The sequence below is a fragment of the Phocoena phocoena genome, chromosome 13 (genome assembly GCF_963924675.1).
Source record: "Phocoena phocoena chromosome 13, mPhoPho1.1, whole genome shotgun sequence".
Classification (NCBI taxonomy): domain Eukaryota; kingdom Metazoa; phylum Chordata; class Mammalia; order Artiodactyla; family Phocoenidae; genus Phocoena; species Phocoena phocoena.
Genome location: NC_089231.1, coordinates 70,410,478 through 70,433,668, shown reverse-complemented (window position 1 = coordinate 70,433,668; position 23,191 = coordinate 70,410,478). Strand labels below are relative to the sequence as shown.

Below are 23,191 nucleotides of genomic sequence, written 5' to 3'. Positions count from 1 at the left end.
GGGTTCAAGCCCTGGTCCGGGAAGATCCCACATGCCGCAGAGCAACTAAGCCCGTGCACCACAATTACTGAGCCTGCGCTATAGAGTCCGCGAGCCACAAATACGGAGCCTGAGTGCCACAGCTACTGAAGCCTGTGTGCCTACAGCCCAAGCTCCACAACAAGAGAAGCCACAGCAATGAGAAGCCTGCGCACCGCAATGAAGAGTAGCCCCCGCTCGCCACAACTAGAGAAAGCCTGTGTGCAGCAACGAAGACCCAATGCAGCCGAAAATAAAAATAAATAAAGAAAATAAAATTAAGAAAAAAAATGTTACAGAAAAACCCGAACGAACATTTTGGCCAAGCCCAATACTTTATCCCCAATCCCTCCCGTCAACAACTGCAGGAGGTAGGTCCCATTTGCACTTCTGTTCTGCAGATGAGAAAACTGAGGCATAGGAAGGCAGCTAGGGAACCCAGACCCATTGCCCCTAAGTGGACTGGCCGGATTCTAACACAGGCCTGAGCCCTGGAGGATGCTATCACCCAAGCCCACTTTCTGGCCACCTGCCCACCTTCTGGCTACAGCCACGTGGGTCAAAAGTCTGGTTGATGCAAACTTCACTTGGCAGCCAGGGCAGCTGCCCTGCCCTTGTTGCCCACCTTCTGAGCATGCAGGATAACAAGCAGCTTCTCTGGGTGGCAGCCCCAGACGTCCCCCAGGGCACGTGGGCACTGCCCTCTTCGGTCCTTCCCTGCAATTTTTGGCCCAGCTCTCGGGCTGCTCTGAACGAATCATTCCCACAAATCATCCTCGGGCCGCAGCAGCCCAGGGTGGAGGAGACCCAAGCAGGGGCATGGGAAGGGGCAGGCATCCCAGAACCTTCTCTGGAGCAGCCCCATTCAGGGTGGATGTGTCTGCAGAGAGCAAGGGGCTTTGCTGCAGGCAGTAGGAACGGGCGCTAAGTGGGGAGGCCAGGAGCCAGCTACCCAGACAAGCTTCCACGCCGCCATAGGGCAAATCAAAGCCACACAGGCCACACCCGGGCTTTCAAGTCGTCAATACCAGCCACTTCTGACCTGCCACTCCTGCTACAAATTGATCCACAGAGTCACGTCGATAAAGCATCTGAACACTTTATGATTCCCAAAGTGGTACTGCATTCAGTCCATGCCCATTCCCCAGCAGGGTACACTGAGGCCCAGCAAGGGGCAGCCCCTTGACTAGCCTCCTCAACCCAGTTTCCGTTTCCCCAGGCTGCCTTCTTCGTGCACAGGAAATCAGGACTTTAAAAGGCCAAGAGAGTGAAAGTATGCACAAGTGAATAAAGCAGGAGGGGCTGTACACGGCCACCAGAAGGCCTGGTCTCCACAGCCCTCCCAAAGAGCAGCTGCCCAGGTGGGAGGAGGCCGGTGGCTGGGACCCGGGAACGCAGAGCCCAAGGCTGGTTGAAGTTCCCGAACCAGCAGGTTACAGGTTGAACCTCGTGAAGAACGGATGACCTTCAAGCCCCTTTGTTATCCTGTGATGCTGCCACCCTCTGACCTAGGATCTTCCCTGCAGCCTGGCCTCATGGAAGGCAAAGAGCATGTGGGAAGAGGTGGGCGTCCCAGGTGGGGGGACGACACCCGAGAGGAGGGACGGGGGTGTGTGTGTGTCCAGCGTGTCACGGGTGGGGCATCTGTCGCTCAGGACTGCTGGCCTCAGGCCTAGGGGTGGCAGGTCTGGAAATAAGCAGTGGCTCACTTAGGGTATATCTAAGGGAACCACGTGGCCACCAGGGGAGGTCACCTTCAGAATGAGCATAGTGTAGCGGGTGGAACACAGGCAGGACCAGACCCCACTTCCGAGCCAAGGGACAGGCCTTCCCTTAGGGCTGCAGTCTAGGAAACCCGCCAAGGGTCTCCCTGGCCTCCACATGGAGTCTCAGCTGTCAAAGGACCCCCGCTGGCCTGGTGTGGGAAGGTCTGACCTGTCCCCGCCCCCGCTTTACCTTCATCCCATGCAGAGGTCCCTAAAGGCACCACCAGATCCTGTGCTGGGTCCTGGGTTGGGCACTGCGAGCACCTGGGTTCCTCATGGCCTCCTCTGGTCCCGCTCAGGAACAGAAGGGACACAGTGCACACATACCTCGGCTAAGAGAGGCCCACAGGCTTGATCTGTTTCCCTCACTGATGGTCCCAGAGGCATTCCCAGTTACTCTGCTAAGGAGGAGCTTAATTTCATGTGTGTTAGTTTCATGTACGTTAATTTCATGTGTGTTAATTTCTAACTAGCACATCAATGCCAGTGATTTCAAAGATTAGGACTGCTGAAGACTAAATTTGTTTAAGATTATACCCCAACCCTCATCTGCTGCTGCTGGGATTATAAAATGGTGATGAAGCTGCTTTGGAAAATGTTTTAGCGGTTCCTCAAAAGGTGCAACACAGAATTATCATATGACCCCCCAATTCCACTCCTAGGGCTGTACCCCAGAGAACTGAAAACATACGCCACACAAAGACGTGTACACGAATGCTCACAGCAGCACTACTCGTAACAGCCCCATAAGTGGCAACAACCCAAATGCCCAACAACTGCTAAATAAAATGTGGTATAACCATACAACGGAATATCATTCAGCCACTAAAAAGAATGAAATGCTGAAATAAAATAGTAATGAAGTACGGCATACTAGCATACGGACAAACGCTGGAAACATTCTAAGTGAAAAGCACCAATCACAAAAGGCCATAGTGCATGATTCCATTTATAGGAAATGTCCAGAACAGGCAAATCCATAGAGGTGGAAAGTAGATTAGTGGTTGCCAGGGGCTGGGGTGGGGGGATGGGGGGATTGGGAGTGACCACTGATGGGCCCAGGGTTTCCTTTTGGGTGATGAAAATGTTCTAAGATTAGACAGTGGTGACGGTTGCACAACTCTGAAAATCCTAAGAACCACTAAATTAAATACTTCAAAAGGGTGAATTGTATGGCATATGAGTTACATCGCAATAAGGCTACTATAAAAAAATTAAATGAGATTTAAAAAAAGGTGACATATATATTAAGTAAATAATAGTATCAATATTATACAATTGGGATTCGATGAGTTAAAACGGTTCATTTATAAATGACACAATAAACCCGATTTCACAGTCATGGAAACTGAGGCTGAGTGAGGGGGAATGACTCGCCCAGGCCACATCACTACTAAACCAGAGTGAGTCACACCAAAATTTGTCCAAACACAGAAGCTTGGCCTAACCATCTAGACACGCAGCTGAATGAAGGGATTTGAGATGGGATATGGGGAGAGGTGCCCACAGCCCAGAATGGGGGACAGACCTGCAAAGAGGTTAATAAGTGAGGGAAAGGGCCAGATACCTCTGTGGGATTCAAAACACGAAGCACCCAACAATGCCTGGGGAGTGCCAGGGAAGGCTTCTAGGAGGAGGTGCTGCCCAAGGAGGCTTCTGAAGGATGAGTAGGAGTTTACCAGCCCTCCTGCCCCAACACCTCTATAAGACGCATGAAGTCAGGGGGCCTAAGGGTGAGTTTCAGCTCTGCCACGTAAGGGTGAGTTTCAGCTCTGCCACATCCTAGCTGTTGGACCTAGGGCCGTGGGCACAAGACCTCTCTGAGCCTCAGTTTCCCCGTCTGTAAAAGGGGAAGTAGACAAGGTGATCAGCCCTTCTAACTACTGCACTCAATCGGATGGTTCCCACCCTTCCTCCCGAGGGGACCAGCCTTTGAATGGAAAAGCCAGACCTCGACCTCTGTCCCACATAATAATAACAGGCTTTGCCAGGTCAGGCGTGCCCAACCTTGGTGACCATGCCCCCTTTCCCTTGCTGCCACTCACGTCCCAGCTTTACAAGGCACCTCCCGTTCAGCTGTGCACACTGAGAAGGGGAGGTTACTGGGCGGTGGGATCCTCTGGTCAAATTCCGCCCCGCCTCCTTGCGGGTGACCCCCAAGTTCACCAGGGCTGCCCCTATCCCATGCTCTCGTCGCCCCCCTCCCCAGGCAGCGATTTCCTACCCCCACCCCCTTCTCTTTAGATACGCCTGGTAACTCCACGGCGGCTGCAAGTTAACTTCAACGCGTCCCCCGCGCGTCCAGGCGCCCGCGTGTGGGACGCGACGAGGAGGGGTCCGGGGCTCAGACAGCGGAGACACGCCGCCTCTCCCCCAAAACACACGCACGCTGAGCGTCTCCCCCGCGCAAGGTCCGAAGCGAGAATCGCGGTCACGGGGGCCGGGTGTCCGCCGCACCCGGGGGAAAGCGCTCGCAGCGCCGGGCGGGTGAGAATCCGCGAACCTCCCGCCCGCCCGCGCCGCCTCCCTACCAGCACCCAGCCGCGGAACCCGAGCAGCTGCGCCGGGCCCGGGAAGAAGCTGCGAGGGCCGAGGGCTCCCCGCCGCCCGAGGCCGACCCGCAGGCGGCCCCCTGCCGGGAGCTGCAGCCCTGGCCCCCCCTCGCTGCCCCGGAGACACCTACCACGAGAGGCACGGCGCGGCAGCCCCGCGTGCCCAGCGACTCAGTGCTTGCCAGCCGCCCCGGCCGGGGGAGGCGGGACCATGGCGCCGTGACGGCGCACGGGGGGCGGTCCGGGACGTGGCCCCGCCCCCCAGGTCCGCCCACGGCCGCTCCCCGCGCCTCCCGTCCCGCCTCCAGACCGCGCTGTGGGGCGGGGCGTCCATGGCAGCTGACTGCCCGCCCCGGAAACTCTGGTCGGCCGGCCGGCTTACCCACAGGGCGGGCAGCTCATCCCTTTCCCCACCCGCTGCTACTACTCTGCTTAAGAGAAGTTCCCTCTGTCTACAAGCAGGGGAGTGGAATGATCGCCAAGAAGTGGTGTAAAAGAAGAAAACTAGACCCTGAGCAGAGAGTTTTAATGTTACTGTCTGTAGAAAACAAAAGGAAAACTGGGAAGGGCTATCATACAATTCATATACATCCCTGGTTCTCAAGGAGGGTGTGATTTCGCCCTGCGGGCCACCAACCTCCCAGGGAGACATTTGGCAATGTCTGAAGACATTTTGGGTTGTCACAACTGGGGGGCTGGAGGGGATACGTTTCTACTGGAATCTAGTGGATAGAGGCCTGGGATGCTGCTAAACATCCTACAATGATCAGGACAGCCCTCCACCCTGCCAACCAAAAGCCATCCAGCCTAAAATGTCAGTAGTGCAGGGTTGAGAAACCCTGTTAGATAAGAATAAAATAAAACTCCAGGCTGGTAGAGTTCAACTCAGTCTAACCTCTCTGTGCCTCTGTTTCTCCGTCTGTAAAACTGGGAAGATAATAGATCTATCCATGCATCATATGCATATGCATTGAATACCTGAAGGAAGGGGAGGAAAGGATGAAGGCTTACTTCTCACTGTGAACCTTTGTTCTTTTTGAATTTTTTTTTTTTTTTTTTTTACTATTTGTATATATTACCTATTTAAAATAAATTTCTAGGACTTCCCTGGTGGCGCAGTGGTTAAGAATCCGCCTGCCAATGCAGGGGAAACGGGGTCAAGCCCTGGTCCCGGAAGATCCCACATGCCGCGGAGCAACTAAGCCCATGTGCCACAACTACTGAGGCTGTGCTCTAGAGCCCGTGAGCCACAACTACTGAGCCCACGCGCCTAGAGCCCGTGCTTTACAAGAGAAGCCACCGTGCTCCACACAAGAGAAGCCACCGCAATGAGAAGCCTGCGCACCACAACAAAGAGTAGCCTCTGCTGGCCGCAACTAGAGAAATGCCATGCGCAGCAACGAAGACCCAACACAGCCAAAAATAAATTAATTTTAAAAAATTAAAACAAAAAATAAAATAAATTTCTATAGTAGTTACCACCATAACAGCAAATGCATATATATATATTATATCTATACAATTACCTTTATAGTATATCTATATAATTACATACTATTTAGGCATTGCTCTAAGCACTCTATATTTACACACTTAAACCTTTAATAACCTTGTGAGAGGTCTATTATCATCCCCATCTTACAGATAAGGAAAAGATGACATACAGATATGAAGTATTTTGTCCATGGCCAACCATGTGTTTATTCATAGCTCATTAATTCATTCGTTTATATGTCTAATAAATAGTACCTGCCATGTACAAAGTGCTGGAACTGACAAAATGAATTTGCCTGCTTCCGTGGAGCCAGCTGTTACTGGCCTGGAAACAACGGAATAACGTTATATAGTGTTTATTGTACACGTATCACAGGCTTTGTATGACTCACTGTGGGGTAGCCCTGCTGGATGTTTTATAATGTCCCTTTCTGGGTGGAGAAATGGAGATCAAAGGAAGAGGCCTGAATGGGGCATGTGTTTAAGAACATTCTAGCAACATGCATTTCCTGAGCGCCCTGTGCTGGGCGTTGGGAGTCAGCAGGTAACAGGAGGCCTAGGGTCCTGCATCCAGTTGGGGTAATCTGGACCCTCCAACAATGGAGTTGGGAAAAGGGTGATCAACCTGGTCCAAGAAGGGAGGGCCGGGGGTGTTTACACTGAGGCCTGAAGCACGGCTGAGGGTTCATAGGAGATTGCGCTAATCACAGGGCCCCGCAGGTGCAAAGGTCTGGCAGGAAGGACCTTTGTCAAGGGGCCCTGCATGAAGTGCAGAGTGGACAGGATGTGGGGCGGGTGAGAGGAGGTTGCGGGGGTCTGCAGGGGCTGATGCTGCGGGGTTTTGTGGGCTAGAAGGAGTCAGGACTTTATCTTGCAGAGGTGGAGAGATATGGAAGGCGTTCAGCGGGGGAAGGACGTGCCAGCTTTGCTTTCTGCAGAGATCCTCTGGCTATTGTGCAGAAGAGGACAGGCAGGGAGACTGGTTTGGAGGCCGTTAAAATTCTCCGGGGGAAGCCGGTCAACCCAGGTGGGGCTGGGGACATAGGGATGTGCTCGGGTTCCAGAGATGTCTGGAAGACAGAACTGGCAGATCTCAGCGGCGGCGCTAAAGAAGGGGACCAGAATGATCGCCTGGTTTCTAGGTTGCACCTCTCCTCTCAGCACCCCAACTCAGCAAACCCCCTCAGGTCTCAAGCTGGCTGTCCCCGCCTTGAGGAAGCCTAACCCCACCTCCCCACCCCTGGCAAATGTCCTGATGAGACGGGCACTGGACCAGGCAGCCAGGGAAATTGATATGACGTTGAAGGCAGATGAACGAGCTCATTACTGTTTGCTCCTCCAGCCTGTGAACAACTGGGTCAGGGGCCTCTTCTCTCTTCCCCAACCTGTCTCCCCAGCTTCTAGACAAAGCCTGGCATATGGGAGCCCCTCAGTCAATATTCATCGAAAGCAGGAAGAATAAATGTAGCATAAAGCACATGGATTCTGGGACTTCCTGGTGGTCCAGTGGTTAAGACTCCGAGCTCTCAGTGCAGGGGGCACAAGTTCGATCCCTGGTCAGGGAACTAAGATTCTGCATGCTGCACGGTGTGGCTAAATCAGTCACTCACGTGGATTGTAAACCCCTTTCCGTCTCTGACATTCAGGAAGATGATGCCAATGATGATTCAGACGCTTGCTATGCTCTAAGCACCTTATAAGAATTACATCCAAGCTAATCGTTTACTCCTTCCAACAACCTCCAAGATTCTATTACCATTACTCCCGTTTTACAGATGAGGAAACAGAGGCTCCATCAGGTAACTGGGCTTGACCAAGGGCAAGAGCTAGTAAATGTCAGAGCTGAGATGCAAACTCAGGACAGTGGGGGAAGGAGGTGGTCCAGCAGCAGGCAGGAAGCTAGGATAGAGGGGCAGGTTCCCTCCTCTTGCTGGAAGGATGTGGGGTTATCCTTCCTAGTTGGGTACCCGGGCTTCATAAAGTACCCTGATCTTGGGTTCTTGATCCAGATGACTGGCTGTCATGGCAACATGGCCCTAAAAATATGTTCATCTCTCTAGAACCTCCTCAGGGCACCTTGGCACCATGCCCTCTTTCCAAAACTCAGTTGCTGTGTATCCATCACCATCTAGCGCTGGCACAAAAGGGATCACGCCTCAGGTGGTCCTTCCGTCCCCATCCTGCTCTTGCACACACATCGCTGACTTTGTGTCCATGTCTCTATGCCCAAAAGGCTGTGGGCTGCCTCTGATCACTGTGGGTGCGAGATGATGTTCCATAACCAAAGTGCTTTATTTTCCCAAAGGCCTGAGACTCAAAGATTCATGAGCTGAGATCTACCGTGGAAACATGGTAACGTCCCAGCTTGCCCAGGCATTGCATCCTGAAGCCAGCGTTTACAGCAAAACTCATGCAGAATCGAAACAGCGCTGAGAAGCCCCTGAGAAGGCTGTGAGCACCACGGCCACTCAATCAAGTCCAGCTCTACTGCTATCCTCCAGCATCGTACCCATCATCACTTCTGCTGAGCACCTGATGAAGTCGAAACTGAAAGTTTCTGTTTTGAGGCAAATATGTGACATACTTAAGCTCTGAAATTCTGTTCCAGGTGGTGAGATGCTCACATTTCAAGAGACGTTTTGGAACTAGGACCCACGGAAGGGACCATAGGCTTATAACTCTCATGTCACACTCCTGGCCCTTTTAGATGTTCTTTGCTTTTACTTGTTTCTTTTTATCTTTGTTACTTATTTTTGCTTGTAATTTTTATTTGTTCTCTGTTTTCTATTACCGTGTTTCATTTATTCATAAATTCAGTAGCAAAAGTTACATAAATGTATGGATAAAACAAATTAAATATAAAAGAATTGCTTTGTTATTTTCTTCCAAGTTAGGTTGGTTTGCTTTGCCAAGTGTGTATATTGTTTCAGCAACGCTAACGTGCATATTTTTTATATAACACCTGTGAGAAAATAAGGACATCAACAGCTTTGAGTTGAAAGCAATCTGGAAGGTCTAGACTATGAATGCAAAGAAACTTAAGGACTCACTTCATTGATGGATGTCTATCGTGTTTTTCTTTTTTTAAATATTTATTTATGGCTGTATTGGGTCTTAGTTGTGGCGCATGGGCTCTTCGTTGTGGCGCACGGGCTCCAGAGTGCGTGGGCTTTGTAGTTGTGACACGTGGGCTTTGTAGTTGTGACACGTGGGCTCTCTAGTTGTGGCACACGGGCTCAGTAGTTGCGGCGTGCAGGCCCCGCGGCATGTGGGATCTTAGTTCCCAGACCAGGGATCGAACCTGCGTCCCCTGCTTTGGAAGGCAGATTCTTAACCACTGGACCACCAGGGAAGTCCCCTATTGTGTTTTCCTTTTATAGGACTCACAAGATTGATACACTGAAAAAGTTATGTCTAAATAAGTTTAAAATAGTTCTTTCAATAAGGACGAAATAAAAATTCTAAGTGATCAGAAAGCAGCTGTGTTATACTTGAATGGATAGTAATTCTCTTTTTCTTTCTCAAATCATAAAATCATGGGGCATCTTGCCATCGATGAAGTCTTAGCATTGAAGAAATGTGAAAGTTGGTTTTGTGTGATTCCACCACAGTAGAATTTTAGAGCTGCCCTCACATACCTTAGGAATCGGGGATGGGAATCTATGTAGCTTGACACCAGAATCAGAGAATAGCGGACACTTAGACATAAATTACAGAATCTTGGAGAATCACAGAACTTTGGAACCATAGAATCCCAGCACCAGAATCTTGAGGCTGGATGGACATTGGAGCTGTCATTTTACAGATGAGAAGAATAAGTCCCCGGGAATGGAAGTGATTTGCCCAACACTTGGTAGCTTCTAGCAGTAGAGCAGGGCTGACACCCATATCTCCTGATTCCTACCCAGGAATCCTATCTTCTGGTCCAAGACAAGACAGCCTGTCTTCTAACACAAGATGCTGGTCAAACTGGAGGGTGGATGTTAGGAGAACTAGGGTGGGAAGAAGATGGAAAATGCACGTCTCAGAAGGTAAGATCTGAGGTGGTGCTTCAACTTTGAAGCTCAGCAAAACCACGGAGCGGGGTGTCATGAGGCCCCACTTTTCTTTCCGGCTTCCTCTTCTGCCACACTTAGCATTCCCTTCCCACCCCTGACATCCATCCACACAACCATCAAACTACTCCTCCCACCTTAATAAGCTTGGACCCACCACAAGCTCTCTCAGCCTCTGTGCCTTTGTGCATGTTGCTACACGGCTGCCAAGTACAGCTGTGCAGGTTGGGCACTGCACAAGGGTACCATAATGACATCGTAGACATCACAGATTTATTCCAATACTTTCTGGCAGATGGACGTCAAATGTCCTGAGGAAGTAGCATCTTTTTATCATTTGCACAAAGGTGCCATATGGGGTAGCAGGGACCATACTGTTTGCTCTGCCTGGGATGTCATCTCCCTCATTCGCCACCAGGCAAGCTCCTACTCCATCCTTCAAGACCCTCTTCAAATATCCCCTCCTCCAGGAAGATATCCATGGCAACACCTCCCCTAGGCTTTCTGCATAGATTAATGGTTAATAACATCAATCAATGCTACTTGTTGACTCAGGAGTCAATACTGCCTGATGGAGATTTCCAGAGCAGGGCATGTGCCATTTGTAGCAGGAGAGATGATTCTAGGTGGAACTTGGACCCAGGATTAAATAACACTAAATCAGATACAAGGAAATAAGCCTCTTTTTACTCTTCTTTGATTAAACCAGGGAGAAACACGTCAGTTTGGGCAAGCGTGTCTTTCAGACCTCTCTCTGACTCTTGCTAATCACCCGTTTTGTCAAAGAGCAAGCGGGATGCAGGCTAAAACCTTCAGCAAGCAGTGATGTCTGCTGAGAATTCAATACTTGGCCTTTTTAAATTGTATTTACTTATATGACTGCTTTCTATCTATACCATATGATGCCTGTTTTCCACATCCTGTAGTGTTATCAAATTTTATTTACAAGTCAGTGCATTTAAGCACACAATATTATTTATTTAAATAAATATATTAAGTAACTAACAAGACAGGTGGTAAGCAGAGAAGGCAAAAATCAGGAGAGTGGTACCTGAAGGAGTAGAATTTGAAAACACAGATTTGTTTAATAGCGCGGCTCTGGAACCAGACTGCCTGGGTTCAGATTTTGACTTGACACCTGTGTGACCTTGGGCAAGTCACTTTCCCCCCCTGAGCCTCAATGTCCTCACTTTTTAAATAGGAATAATTATTTAATACTGGCCTCCTAGAGTAGTCCAAAAGATACACTAAGAGAATGTAAAGAACTTAGCAGTGCTCACTGTTTTGATTATTATTATAATGATCAAGACAGAGGAAGTCACATGCCAGCAGTGACAGGGGACCTTGAGGCATCCATCTGTTCACAGACCCAGGAGACATTTTGGCTTCAGGAACTTTTATTTGCATGGGGAAGATGAGCCTCCGGAAGGGTGGGTCACGAGAGAAGAGTGGTGTGTAGACTCACTTGGGGGGCTCGGCAGCCAGCACGGGGAAGCAGCCTTCACGGTGCCACTGTCTGTCACGCAGGCGGCGCACAGCCTGCATCTGTGGCTGGAAGGCTCCCCACTCATTCCAGTGCCGGAAGTCACCAGGCTCCAGGAGGTACTGGTACCCGCGGTAGCCAGGATACTGATAGCCGACCCAGCTGGTAGGAAAGCAAGGACAGCATGGAGATGGCTAGCCTCACTACCTGGCACTTGGACCCCCACCTTGACCAGTCAGTTCTCCATCCATCCATCCATCCCTGCAGTCTGCTCTCCATCCCTCACCTGTGAGGGTTTCGGCTTGGGTTCACCGGGGCCTCCTCTGTCCTGGCATTGCCCCTTCCTGCTGGCTTTGGCCAGTGATCTCACCTCTCTGACAGATCTCAGTTTTCTCCTCTAGAAAGTGGGGATGGTCATGGGAGCTGGTTTATTAGGGTGTTTGGGGGCCAAATGGGAAAATGCATCTAAAGTACTTACTAAGTGGGTTACATGTACATGGTAGGGAGATTAATACACATCCCACTGAAAGTGGTGACCCAGAGCTCAGAGAACAGGATTAAAGGGAGTGAAGATAGGGCTTGGGGACTGGTTAGCAATGAGGCAGATAAGCAGGGGGAGGTTTGTTTCAAAAAATGGTTTCCTTTGTATGAAAGTGAATTTGCGTGTAGTGGTTGGGATCACACGTTCTGGTATCGGATATAATCGGTTCAAATCCTAGCTCTGCCATTTACTAGGTAATGACTTATCAGAGCACCAGCTTGCTATCTATGAAGTGGGCATGATGACATACCTGCCTCATTGGTGTGTTGTAAAGACTCAATAACTATTCGTTGAAAGTAGTTAGTGCAGTGCTTGGTCCACAGTAAGCCATTAATACCAGTTATTATCCATGATTTATTTCTAATTCTGTCCTTGCCTCTGCTGGGAGGGTTTTTCCAGGCCTCTCCCAGAGCCCCTGCCCATCTTTCAAAGTCTGATTTAAGTTCCAGCCTTGCCAGATAAGCCTCGGACCCACCCTCCACTCCAGCACACATACCCCAGTCCCAGAAACCTTCCTTCCTCCTCTGACCTCCTGTGGGGACCATCTCTTACCTATTATTGTTGGACATCACCTCACAGGTGTACTGACATCTCCCTGCTAGACTGAGTAAGCCCCCTGAAGGCAGGAACTGGCCCTTCTTCATCTCTGCCTCCCCCAGCGTGCTGAGCACAGAGCCTGGCTCACAGGCAATGTTTAGTAAATTTCAGATTGCTTGAATGCAGGGATACTGGGTTTCAGGGAAGGAGAAAATAGCAAGAAAAAGGTCAGAGCCCTGACGGTGTTACAGGAGCTCAGAAAGAGTCTGGGGTGGAGAGGTAGACACCTTACATTTGCCTAGAGGAGACCAGGGGTGTCTGGCATGGTTGCTTGGAGGCAGGGGCATCGATAAAGTGACCTCCTTCGGGTATCCGGCCCTTCCCTGTGTTCTCATGGACATGGGGACATGGGGCTCTGTTTTGAAAGCTTCAAATCCTGAGAGTTCAGAGCAGAAGGAGTCCTTCGGAATAAGGAGTCTGCTGAGCCCATTGTATAGATGGCAACACTGAGTCACAGAGAGGGCATGTGGATCACCCAGGTCCCACAGTGCATCAGTGATGGGGTTAAGGACCTTTCATTACACAGTCTCACCTCTCAGATGTCATTCTACTCATGTCCCTAGAGGCTACAATTTCCCTGAATATTCCCTTTCCCTAGACACATCCAGACTCATCTACTCACGTCAACTCTGCCCCTTGCACTTAGTTATTCCTCCAACCCAAATACAGGGTTAGAAGCCGCTATTCGCTCCATCTTCCCACTTTTTAGAACAACTTGCTAGGTCTGTTTACATTGACATGTAGTTCGTCAACAAATGACTCCACTCCCCAGAGGGATGAAGCTCTCTGTGGAATCCCAGCCACTGGCACAGAGAGAATTTAGGAGGAGCCGGGGCCTTTCCTGTATGTCTGATGTCGCATCCTGTAAGGGGAACGGCGTCCGAATCTGTCTGAGCTTGAAGCAGGGGATGAGGGCCCACAGGAGGGATTCTTACGTTCCGCTGGTGACCTTCACGCTGCCCACGCGGTCACAGAAGCCGTAGACCCAGAGACTGGGCACATCGTCCTCCTGAATCTCCATGGTGTTGCCCTTGAAGTTGGCACCTTCAAACAGGCAGAGCTTGTGCGCCTGGGCGTCCTAGGGAAGGAGAGACTGGGTCAGGGCTGTGAAGTATGAATGGGGCAAAGAGAAGTGACTTAGCAGGGCCTTCTGGGTGTGGAAAGAGAGAGCGGAGTCTGCTCAGGCCACCATGGGACTCGCCCAGGATTGCAGTTGTCCAGCCTCAAAGCGCCCTCCTCATCTGGGAAAAGGGAGTGTCAGCCTCTACTTCCTGGAGTTAATCCATACAGAGCACTTAGCATGATGTCTGGCATACATACACCAAGTGCTCCAAGCAAATTTATTATTTTTATTATGATGATCAGGCATGCAGAGGCTCAGAGAAGTCAAGGTTCTTGATCAATGTCACACAGCCAGCGAAGGGCAGAAACTTCCAGAGAAGGATTTCATTCTTCCCATCCCATCTTGCACCCTGTTCCCTTCCACTCCCTCTGCTGCAGCCACAGTGGCCCTATTTTAGTTCCTTGGTCCCACCCACTCCATCTTCATTCCAGGAACTCTGCCCTAACTGTTCCCTGGGAGACTGTTCAAATGGCTGACTCAGTTCCCATCCTTTGCAAGCTGTCTCTCCTGATCACCCCTGACCCCTCCCACCCCCTCTTCCCCAACATCAGAGCTCCGGTTTCCTCTTCCCCTCTCCTAGCACACTGCATGGCCCCTGTGCAGCACGTGCAACAGCTATTCACCATTACAGATTCATTTTTGTGATGAGGTTTTCAGTAGATACCTCCCACGAGGGCAGGGACCTTGCCTGTCCCAAACACAGCTGCACACCCAGAGCCTACGACACAGCCTGGCAGAAACACATCAATGTGTTTGTGGTTGAATGAATGACTGTAGGTGGAAGATGGTTGAGATAGAGATCCCTCTAACTTCCCAGGAGAGAGGGCTGGAGAGGAGTCAGGGAACCAGCTGGCAGGGAGTCGGAGCCACTCAGGTATGAGAGAAGATGGGCCACATTAGGATGGTGGCAAGGATACAGAGGAGGAATTAGACCAGTGGCTCTCAGCCCTGGCTACCCAGAGACTACCTAGGAGGCATGAAAAGATATCAGTGCCTGCGACTTAGCCCCAGGGATGTGGATTTAATTGGTCTGGGGTGGGGTCCAGGCATTGGGAATTTTTTCTTTGTTTTAAAATTTTACTTTTATTAGAGTATAGCTGATTTACAATGTTGTGTTAATTTCAGGTATTCAGTTATACATACATACATATATTCACTCTTTTTTAGATTCTTTTCTCATATAGGTTATCACAGAATATTGGGTAGAGTTCCCTGTGCTATACAGTAGGTCCCCGTCAGTCAGCTATCTTATATATAGAAGTGTGCGTGTGTTCATCCCAAGCTCCTCATTTTTCCCTCCCCCTCGGGAATTTTTTTCTAATAATATATTTTATTTAAGCAAATGTGTCTAAATTATGATGATTTCAATATGTAGCCAACATGGCAATATTAATGAGGTATTTTACATTCTTATTCTTTTTTTTTACTATGCATTCAAAGCCTGGCATGTCTGTTACACACCTCCATTCAGACTAGCCAAGATTCAAGTGTTTAATAGCCATATATGGCTATTATATTGGACAGCAAGGTTCTAGAAGCTACTGGAAATGCCCTAGCTGATCGCTCTTCCAAACAAGGTCCGTTGACATAGACTGCCTTATAAGGACCATTGACTGAGAGATTTCTACGAATTCTTACAAAGAGTCCATTATTAAGGCTGATAATTCAGCCTCAATTTGAGAAAAACACTAGGAATGATCGGAATGGATAATCCATTAAGGTAAGTTCGGTGATGCCAAAACAGCTGGCTGTGGGCACATGACAGCCTCAAAAGGACAGGCATGAAAACTCTTCACGGGGCTTCCCCGGTGGCGCAGTGGTTGAGAGTCCGCCTGCCGATGCAGGGGACGCGGGTTCGTGCCCCGTTCCGGGAGAGTCCCACGTGCCGCAGAGCGGCTGGGCCCGTGAGCCATGGCCGCTGAGCCTGCGCGTCCGGAGCCTGTGCTCCGCAACGGGAGAGGCCACAGCAGTGAGAGGCCCGCGTACCGCGAAAAAAAAAAAAACTCTTCACGAAAATTCCCATCTCAGATGGCAAAAGTTGGTTACCATCAGATACTAACATTGGTGAGTGAAGATGTGGCTGGTTCATGAATCATCATCAACATAATTCTAGAAGAAACCTGTGATTGGCTTGGAGATAACTCCACCTATTTTGTCTTTGAGTCTTGAAGTTATGCTACCTACTTTAGTTAAACATTATAAAGGGGCGAGTTCAGTATATAGTCTTATCATCAGGATAAGGTGCCTTTCATGGTGCCTTTCTACAATATCCCTCTTTTCAGCTATCACACGAGCTTCAACCTGCATGTCTGATGATTTGGATGGACCTTGGGATTTTTCGAAGCTCCCCAGGACTGCCTAATGTGCAGTCAGCAATTAGAAACATTCCACAAAGAGAGTCAAGGAAGACAACAACTGAGAGGTTCAGTCCATTCTTGACAGCAGCAGAGAAGGAAAAAACTAGGTTCCATTGGCCCTGGGCTCCTAGTAGGAGCTGGACACACGATGAGTGTATCAGGGATGCCTTATGAACTGTTGGGCACAAGAGCCATTGCCCTTGGACAACTCAGAGGTCGCCGCGCCTCCCTGCCCACCATTCCTTCTTTATTTTTCTCGCTCACCTGACTCCTTTGCTCTCCTGGCCATCAGACCTCACGCTTGCTCCTGCCCTGCCGCACTAATCCCCCAGGCCCCGTACAGGAGCCACTCACCATCCTGATGGGCCGGAAAGACATGAGCCGGTCGCTGCGGTAGCTGCTGGACCACGTGTCCCATCGCGGGTACTCGCCCTTCTCCAGGATGAACATCTCCCCCCGGAAGTTGGACTGCTCAAAGGCAACCCAGCTGGACATGAGAGAGATGGGGAGGGCAGGGAGAGTCAGGAGGGGCAAAGGCAGAGAGGAGAGGAATCCTTAGCAGAAGCCCCTCCCACCACTTGCCTTCTTCCCCTTGCAAGGCAGCCCCGAGGCCGGTGGGTTTGATCCCAGGCTATGCCACTGACTGGCTGTGTGACCACAGGAAGTTGCTTCACTTCTCTGAGCCTCGGTTTCCTCATCTTAATACGCCTATTTTCTTGAAGTTGGTGAAGGATTAAATGAGACAATGTGTGTAATGATACGAGCAAAATGCTTCCCCAGATGTAGGATTTACATATAATTTAAGTATTATAAGGACTTGGGAGAAATAACACACAAGAAGACATCTTTTAAAAAATGGATTCCAGCTAGGAGAAAGTCTTTGTTGGATACTAATGTGTCTTTAACACTTATTAATCTCTCTTTGTAGCAAAGGAAGAACAGGCCACCAGCCCGGAGCCTTGAGCAGGCTATTATACTGTGTTCATTGTATAAATTTGTTTACGGATACCTTTTACTTATAGCAGATGATATCAGCTGTCCATTTGTAAAAGTGATGCAAAGGTTCTTTTGATATATGTTTACTTGTGTCAAAAAAGGGTCATTTAAAATGAAATATATTAAATAAATAATAGTCCTGGAGGTATGGGGGTAGGGAAAAATTGATACAGGTGCTTGAATCACCTGTATTTTTGGTAAAGACCGGCCTGGCATACAGAAGACAGTAATCGGTATGAGGGCAGTGGGAGGGAAACGATAGTAATATTCACCTCTCAGATACCTATGAGAATTAAATGTGATTGCCCATATGCAGGTGTTCAGTTCTCTAAAAGGACTAACTAAGCTTGATGTCAGATGGGGGCTTTCTCAGTGCAGCCTGATTGAGAATGGCAGTGAGCTTGTGTTAGAGGGACCAGGGATTCCGGGGGAGATAAGATGATCCCCATTTCATAGATGAGAAGGCTGAGACTAAGGAGCCTCTTGAACTTTGCTCTCTATGTGCTCAGGAGTTCTGAGGGAACGTGAGAGGGCTGAGGGGTCACTGACATTAGTCTTATCTCCCTGGGGGCTGCTGGGACCTTCCTCTACCCAGAAGGAGATGCGGCAGATGGAGGAGGGATGGGCTACCACCACAGACTGAAACAGAATGTGTCCCAGGAGCCTCAAGTCTTGTCTGAGGAATGCGCCAACCCACACTGGAGTGACAGAATTGAAGATGCAGACTGATTCTTCCAGAATAGAGATGAATCTGCCTCAGTCCTCCCTAGTCTAGAGTAGAGGAGAAGAGGGAGGGAGGGAGGGAGGAAGGAAGGAAGCTAGAAGGAAGGAAGGAAGGAAGGAAGGAAGGAAGGAAGGAAGGGAGGGAGGGAGGGAGGGAGGGAGGGAGGGAGGTTAAATGGATGAGTAGATAAGTGGATGGACAGGTGGATGGGTAGGTGGATAGAAGGATAGATGGCTGGATCTATGGATGAGTGTATTGATGGATGGATGCATGATGGAGAATGGATGGATGGAGGGAGGGGTAAATAGAGGGATAAAGAAATGGGTGGATAATGAATGGACAGATGGATGGATGGGTTGATCTACAGATGGATGAATGGGTGGATGGGAAGGGAGCCTTGGAAGATGGTGCCTTGTAGGAGTTAAGAACATAGACTGGAAACAGATGGACCTGAGTTCTAATCCCAGTTCATCATTTATTTTCTGCATGACTTTCGGCAAGTCACTTAAGCTCATTAAGCCTCCGAAAAGGAGAAGAAATGATTGCATCTACCTTGTCAGGAGGTTATGAGAGTTTAAAAGAGAAAGCATAATCAGTAATATCTTTCATGACTAAAGAGGAAGGGAAGCTGCTGGAGATCTGAGCTTATGGAAAGACAGACACTGATGTGGTCCTGCCACCCTGCCACCCTCCCCCAAAACTGTCTTATTCAGGAGTCATAATGCCCAGTGAGGACCTGTTACATGAGTGAGGAATTGTCAATATTTATTTTAGTGCCTTTTCACATCTCCTACGGTTCATTTGAGTCTTACAAGCAAGGAGAGAGGTAGGGCAGAAATCTGAATTCCCAGATATGGAAACTGAGGCTCAGAGGGGCTAAGTCACTGGTCTAAAGTCACACGATGGTGTCAGGTGTCAGTTGAGGCCTCCTAGGTTTCAGGCAGGCATGCCTCCCCTCCCCATCTATGTGAGGGCACACCTCTCCTCCCCTCCCCCGGCCCACCTCATCCCCTCATTTTTTTTTTTTCCACCACTGTTTTTCCCATGACTCTGCTGGTCCTGACACAGAGCCAGGGTCCTGGAACACAGGATCTTTTCTCTCCCATCAGGTGCAGTCCCAGAGCACACACCAAAGACCAGCCGCACCTTTGCTTGAGGAGAGATACTCTGGGTTTGAGTCACAGACAATGAAAAAAGCCTGAAAACCCAAACTGGCCACATCCGGCAGCTTCTGCTCCCAGCTGGGCAGTCTGAGGGTGGGGCTGAGGTTACCAGCCTACCCTGGCCCAGGGTAACTTGGCTAAACTCACAGGGCAACAGGGTGGGTAAATAATCCTCACTGCCACCTGCCATGTTTGGGCACCCCCAAAGTGCCAGGCCCATGCTGCATTATCCCCTTCAGACCTTAGAATAATCCAGTGGAGGGTAGCGAGGACCATTACTCTGCCCATTTCAGAGATGAGGAAACTGAGGCTTGGACACTGAACAAGGCAAACAGAGGAGCTGGGACTCAAACCCAGACCTGTCTGACCTCAAAGCTTATCTCTGCTCTTTGTATGCTGGGTGTACAGGCTGATCACACTCCTTGAGGGCTTTTTTGCTGGAGAGACAAGAGGCAAGGGGGCCCTGTGGGTCTTATCCGGGGGCTGGCCCTGCACCCTGAGCTTAGTGCACAGGGGCTGAAGTTGGTGCAGCCACTATGTCCAAGGGACAATTATTCTTGTTTTAGACGGGGGTCACTAAGGCCCAGAGAAGCCCAGAGAGTTAGGGGCAGGCTGTGGAGCATGGTGATTAAAGAGCTAGAGATGAAACTGATCAACCTGAGTTGAACCCAGGGTCTACCACTTACCACTAGGTGACTTTGGCCAAGGGACTTAACCTCTCTGAGCCTCGGTTTCCTCATCTGTCAGATGGGAATAAGAATCGCCCCTACCTCATACAGCACTGTAGGATCATCTAGGTAAAGCCCTCAGTCAGTGCCTGGCACTAATGGGTACTCAACAGATGCTTATTATTACCTTTAAGGCTGTTTGATGCCCAGGAGAGGGGACAGCTAATGGACACCTGGCTCTTTGGCCTCCTCCTGCTATCAGCGATGGGCAGGGTTCCTTCTATAGCAGAAAAAACATCTCTCTAGAGCCTGGAATCATGACTTACTGTCAGTGTGACCTTATGTTAATCAAATCACCTCTCAGAGTCTCAGTTTCCTCACCTGTAAAATGGGAAGGAGAATCATACCTCTCTTTCCTCCCTCTTGGGTTTGAAAGAAGTACTGGAAATAATATACAGTTGGCCCCAGTACCCACGCATCCAACATCTGCGGATACAGAGGTTCGGCTGTACTACGGGGACTTGAGCATCCGAGGATTTTGGTATCCACTGCGTATCCTGGAACCAATCCACCTCGGATACTGAGGGATGACTGTATGTGTCTCTAATAGCATGGTGATAGGCATGGAGTGGAGCGGGTGGCCAGTGAATGGCAGCTACGGTCGTCTTCTTATTACTTTACTAGGGCTGTGGGAGCGCCCTGCCACTGCCCAACACTCACGGTCCTGAGGTGACAATGAGGCTGCGCACTCGGTCGAAGCCGCGGTCTCCCAGGTTCAAGCACTCCCCGGAGAATTCCACCCGCCGGCCCTGGAAGTTCTCCTGCTCAAAGACCACCAGCTGCAGGAGAGAAGCCCCCATGTCAAGGGGGCAGAGTGAGCAGGGAGAGGCTCCAGGTCAAATATGCATTAAGTACCTATGTAAATAAGAGCAGGCTGTGCCCAGATCACACGAGAGCTTGCCATGAGCCAAGATCTGTGAACTTAATTTCTGTACCATCTTTAGGAACTGATGGATCTTCCTTCCAGGCCATTATCTGTGCTCTTTCTCCTGTCTGGGATGCCTTCTTCGTCACATATCCCCATCCTGGAGCTCATGTCCCCTGTGCTGTCCTAGGCTCAGATGCCACCTCCTCCAGGAAGCCCTCCCTGATACCCTCTCCCTGGGTGAGCTTGGTTGAGTGCCCGCCCCCCCACTGTGCTCATCCCATCAGCAGCACAAGTAACACACCACACAGTCACTGCTGCTTTGCTTCTGGGTATCTCTATGCATCCCTCTCCCCTTTCACTCAACCCTTCCAAAGACCAATGGGGTGGATCCATTTCTTTATCTCCAAGCCCCAGCCTCTGCCACAGAGCTGATGCTCAGGAAACATTCACCAGTCTACCCAACAAACCATAGGGGAGGCCAGAAGCAGGGGCCCCTGTGTAAACGTGGGCTAATCCCCTCCTCTCACTAAGCATCCAGTTTTGGTTTTTATCTGTTTGTTGTCCCAAGTTGGGAAAACGTTGCCATTCACTTGGACCGAGGCAAGTGGATGCCTTCTCTTGAGCCTCAGTTTCCAGCTATAAAAGGGAAAGAGGTTCACATACCCTTGACCCAGCCCTTCCACTCCTACACTTATCTGCCCAAAAGAAACTCTTGCAGGTGACATGGCTGAGAACACCCTGACCAAGCTGTTCACGACAGCAAAGTTACCAATCACCCAGGAGTGACGGTCACACTCTGAAACATCACACAGCAACCAAAACGAATAACCCACAGCAATGCACAACAGTATCAGTGACTTATTAGAAATCTCATAGGAAGTAAAAAGAAATCTCATAGGAAGAAAAAAGAAAAATCCAGAAAGATTACATATGGTACATTTCAGTAAGTTAAAAACAAGTAAAATACACATATATACTTTTAAAGGAACAATGCATCAAAGTACATAAAAAAGCAAAGCAAGCAGATGATGGACGGGGTGAGGATGGCAGTTGCCCCGCGTAGGGGAGGAAGGAGGTGGGCTCACGGGACGGTGGGGGGCGGGTAGGCGGCTGGAGAGGTGGGAACGGAGTGGGGCGGGAACACTTTGAAGTTAGATTGAGGATGTTTACCAAGTCCTGGCTTTTCACACAAGTGGTGGGTTTGCAGGTGCGTGTTGTATTATTAAAAATTAAATTGAAATTAACCATTAAATAAGCGACTACATAAATAAAGTCTGGCCAGGGGTGGACTGCATGACAGCCTGTCATGAACCAAGGGTGGCGAAATGACCCAGTTCTGTGCACCCGAGGTTGAAACCCAACCCAACCCAATCCTAAGGGACCGGATGCCTCGCTTTCCAGGAGCCCTTTCAGCCTGACCGACCGCTTGGAACACTTTTCAAGAGGGTCTGAGGCCGGCCTTCTGCCCTGGAGGACCTCCTGGGACAGCCGTTTCCTGCTGCTAAGCCAGCCCGCTTTCTCTCCTTCTCCATCTGTTCCTTGCATGCGACAAACTGCAAGCAGGTGCAAGCCGGTTGCGCAGACTGGCGGGGAGGGGAGCGGAGGAGGGGGAGGAAGAGGGAGGGGAGGGGTAAGGGGAGGAGGGAGAGGAAGCGCGGGGTGGAGCCCAGCCACCCCGCCCCCAGCTCCGCACCTTGTAGCTCCCGGGAGGCAGGTCCCCTTTGGCAGCGGGCACCCGCTGGGCTGGGGCCTGGGCGGGGCCGGAGCCCGGGGCTGAGCCCTTCCCATCAGTCCCTGGGTTCACCGCAGCTGTTGCCGAGGCCTTGGCCGCTGGCTGAGACATGGTTCCCAGCTGCAAAAGTCTGTAAAGAACCCTTCGGCCTGGGTTCAGTCAGGGATGGCGCCCCCAAGCTGCCTCCCTGGCTCTCATCCCCCATCACCCTGTGTGCTCAGGCTTCTCTGAATTCATCTAGTCTTTCTCCTTCTAAAATAGAAGCCTGAATGTTTTCCGTCCCCATCTCCCTTTGCCGTCAAGGATTTCCTGTCTGGGGACCACTCATCCCCGTTATGCTTTTCTCCAGGCCTCAGACCCTGCCGGTGCCTCCACCAAGCCGTGTCCTCGCTGTCCCCCTGCTATGTCCTTCCTCTGCCCCCCCAGAGTCACTTATCATGCTTCTCACCACTTATCATGCTTCTTGGCTTGGGCAACCTCCACTTGCCTCAGCAGATTCATAACAAGAAGTCCCGTTTGGGAAAGCCTAAGGGAGGCCAGTCTCTGTTGCATTCATGAATGAACACATCCGTCCCTCACGGTAACCTCTTATCTCCTCTGGGCAATCTGAGGCTGGTGGGGGTGGTGGGGGTGGTGGGATGACCTGCCCAAGGCCACATAGCTACTAAGTGGTAGGACTCCAATTTCAGTGCAAGCAAACCCAGCAACTGGGCTTTGCCATTCACTTATTCGGATTGATTCATCCTTCCATCCCCAGCACCTGGCTCAGCACCTGGCCCACAGGAGATGCTCAGTTAACATCTGTTCAGAGATTGCATGAATGCATGTTCCTCTCTCCTTTCCCAGTCAAACTGCTCCCTCTGGTACTGCCTGGGAACGGGTGTGTGGGTGCAGACACAGGCCTGGGACTGGGGCGTAAAGGAAGCTCCAGGAGGACGTGTTTAGCCCATGGCAGGGTTCTAAAAGGAGGCTGTGGCTGTGTAGGCTTTGGGTG

At 50.3% G+C, this 23,191-nt stretch overlaps 1 protein-coding gene across 1 annotated transcript; it reads right to left on the bottom strand.

Annotated features, from left to right (window-relative positions):
- Positions 1-11,268: 11,268 nt before the first annotated feature.
- Positions 11,269-22,308, bottom strand: CRYBB1 (crystallin beta B1). The gene is made up of 5 exons (XM_065889867.1): positions 22,159-22,308; positions 20,258-20,376; positions 16,341-16,473; positions 13,442-13,584; positions 11,269-11,530 (listed from the first exon to the last, which is right to left on the bottom strand). Exons 1-5 carry the CDS (start codon positions 22,306-22,308, stop codon positions 11,347-11,349), a joined length of 729 nt encoding a protein of 242 aa, XP_065745939.1. The 3' UTR covers positions 11,269-11,346.
- Between the last annotated feature and the right edge of the window lie 883 nt (positions 22,309-23,191).

Bases quoted from the DNA above. Each gene is read 5' to 3' on its own strand.
- CRYBB1 (XM_065889867.1), bottom strand. From the start codon at position 22,308: ATGTCTCAGCCAGCGGCCAAGGCCTCGGCAACAGCTGCGGTGAACCCA. The intron at 20,377-22,158 runs GTGCGGAGCTGG...TCTCTCCTGCAG, and splicing joins TGCCTCCCGGGAGCTACAAG to CTGGTGGTCTTTGAGCAGGA. The intron at 16,474-20,257 runs GTGAGTGTTGGG...TCTCATGTCCAG, and splicing joins CTCATTGTCACCTCAGGACC to CTGGGTTGCCTTTGAGCAGT.